Genomic DNA, 2,267 nt, shown 5'->3' with positions numbered 1-2,267 from the left:
CCCCCCCCCCGCATTGTTGATTTACTAGCCCTGCTGCTTGGTCTCAACCACATGCTGAAAATCTCTTTACTTTGCTTTAGAGAAATGATTCCCCCCAGAATCAGTGACAATCATGGCTGCTTTAATTAAAGGACAACTGAATCTAAATTTTAATTAAGGGTTAGCTGAACCGTGATTAGCCAAGAGTTAGGCAACATCTGTATCATTTGCTTTTGGAACTTGAGCCTTTGAGTCTTATTACGACTATGGGTGTCATCCAAGGTTTTTGTCGTTGTTATTATTTATTTTCCGGCTTTCATCCTTAATGGAAAGAAATTCACGGAGTAATTATTGAGAGACACCATTTTTGCTGTTGCTTCCGAAGTTGTTGTTTATGCCCCATTTCTTTTCCGCCTCTGAGATCGTCAGGACAGGTTCTCCCTCACCAGCCGTGGAAGTAGCTCTGGGTGGTCGCCCTGCCCCGCATGGGGGCTCGTTGGCTGCGTTCTGAGAGCAGGGGCCCCTCCAGTTTGCATTCATCTCTGTGTTGTGTCCTCCTCCGGAATCTTGCTCCTGCCATGCCCTACTTTTCAATGAAAATCTAGCTGATACGTAGAACCTGGCTTCTGTCCGAGCCCATGCAGTTGATCATGTGGCCACAAGAGGGCGCCGACCACCACCGCGTGCTCACTGCCAGCTGGGCCCACAGCCTGCCTGGCACTTGCTGGAGTGCCCTTCCTGCCACTGTCCACCCCATGTTCTTGGGTCACTCCCTTCCCAAATGAGGGCCTGTAAGCTGCAGGTGTTTTGATCCTCTGTAGTTCTAACCGTCAGCGTCAATAAGAGGCCCACTTGGCCAGGAAGGAGAACCGCTCCAGTTAGCCGTAAATAGACTTGCATCTTCAGAGTAGCACCAAGCAGCTGTCGTGACCGGGAGAGCCGATGGCAGCAGAACTTCTGCCCCGAGTCCTCGTTAGCCTCACAGCCACCGTACCCAAGTGGACGTCTGGACACGCAGCGCTCTCCCTGCTCTGGGACTGTTGGGGGGCAGGCCCCGTGGGGCCTAGGTAAGGGCTACCTGTGCTCAGGGTGCCAGGGGCCTGAAGAGCTGCCTCGCGGCCACGGGACCGGGGTTCAGTGTCTGCTGGCAGCAGCCAGCACCACCACAACACACACCCCAACAGGGGATTCTTTTCACCACCACCCCCCATGTGTCCCCAGGGCTCTGTGTAGAAGGGGGCGTCTGGGGGGACAGCCGTTTTCTCTTCCAGGTCATTCAGCTAACCTTTCAGTTAAAAGCTAAGTTTAGTTGCCTTTAGAGCTTCTGCTTCAAACTTGAATCGATTTTGCTCCTTTCTTCCTGCACCACCCTGGCATGACTCACGACCACTGTTGTTTTGTCTTTAGATTTTAGGAAACCTGGTATCTGCAGGAAGAGCCGAGAGGGTGGAGCACATGGGCCACAGGTTTCCTCAAGGTGGTGCTGGTCCTCCGAGGTCCCGGCTGACGGCGGTCCCATCCATCGGTCAGTGGGCCTGACTGGCTTCTGTCCCACAGAGCAGAGCAGCTGCTTAGTCTAGCCTCACTCAGAGGACCAACTAGTTATTAGGACTAATGTCATTCCCAAAAGGCACAGAATGCTCTTGGTCCTTTATGCAGAACGGGGACTGAGATGGCACGGCCAGATAAGTAGAACTTGTCTGTAAGTACTTCCAGATGCCACACTGGCCTGTAATCCCAGCCTTCCCCCCATAAAATGTCATACTGGAGAGGCTGAAGGAAGAAAGCATTGATGAGAGCCATCTGCCGCTCGGTCGGAGCACACGGTGGGGAGCTGTAGGGCAGGGAGCGGCCTGGTGCGCACACCCCACGGAGCCGAGGAACTGGGAGTCATCTCGCTCATCTGCCCCTCCCCAGTCATCCGTTATCACCACCATTCTGCTTCCATACTTTCCAGAATCCAGCCAGGCTGAAAGCTGTCATTTCAGCGGCCCTAATCACACTGCCTGAGGAACTCGAGTGGTATAGTGGTTAACGCACTTGGCTGCTAATCAAAAGGCTGTTCAAACCCACCAGCTACTCTGTGGGAGAAAGATGGGGCAGTCGGCTTCCATAAAGATGTACAGCTTTGAACACCGTGGGCAGTTCCACTCTGTCCTCTAGGGGCGCTGTGGGTCAGAATAGACTCCACTGCAGTGGGTGTGGTTTGGGCTTTGCTTCTGGAAAGATTGGCAGCCTTGGAGACCCTGTGGGCAGTTCCACTCTGTCCTCTAGGGGCGCTGTGGGTC

The 2,267-nt window shown here is 53.7% G+C and overlaps 1 protein-coding gene across 1 annotated transcript in view; it reads left to right on the top strand.

The window, feature by feature from the left end:
- The window catches only part of RIMBP2 (RIMS binding protein 2), a 64,870-nt gene that overhangs the window by 48,815 nt on the left and 13,788 nt on the right, over window positions 1–2,267 (top strand). The window contains exon 12 of the mRNA XM_042782843.1: window positions 1,387–1,504. Coding sequence (XP_042638777.1) covers window positions 1,387–1,504 — 118 coding nt within the window. The remainder of the gene's footprint in view (window positions 1–1,386; window positions 1,505–2,267) is intronic.

This window comes from Orycteropus afer, unplaced genomic scaffold (assembly GCF_000298275.1).
Source record: "Orycteropus afer afer isolate SDZICR_OR568_19922 unplaced genomic scaffold, OryAfe1.0 scaffold00489, whole genome shotgun sequence".
In the NCBI taxonomy this organism is placed as follows: Eukaryota; Metazoa; Chordata; class Mammalia; order Tubulidentata; family Orycteropodidae; genus Orycteropus; species Orycteropus afer.
The sequence above is the reverse complement of the archived record's forward strand: the minus strand, read 5'-3'. Positions and strand labels throughout refer to the sequence as shown.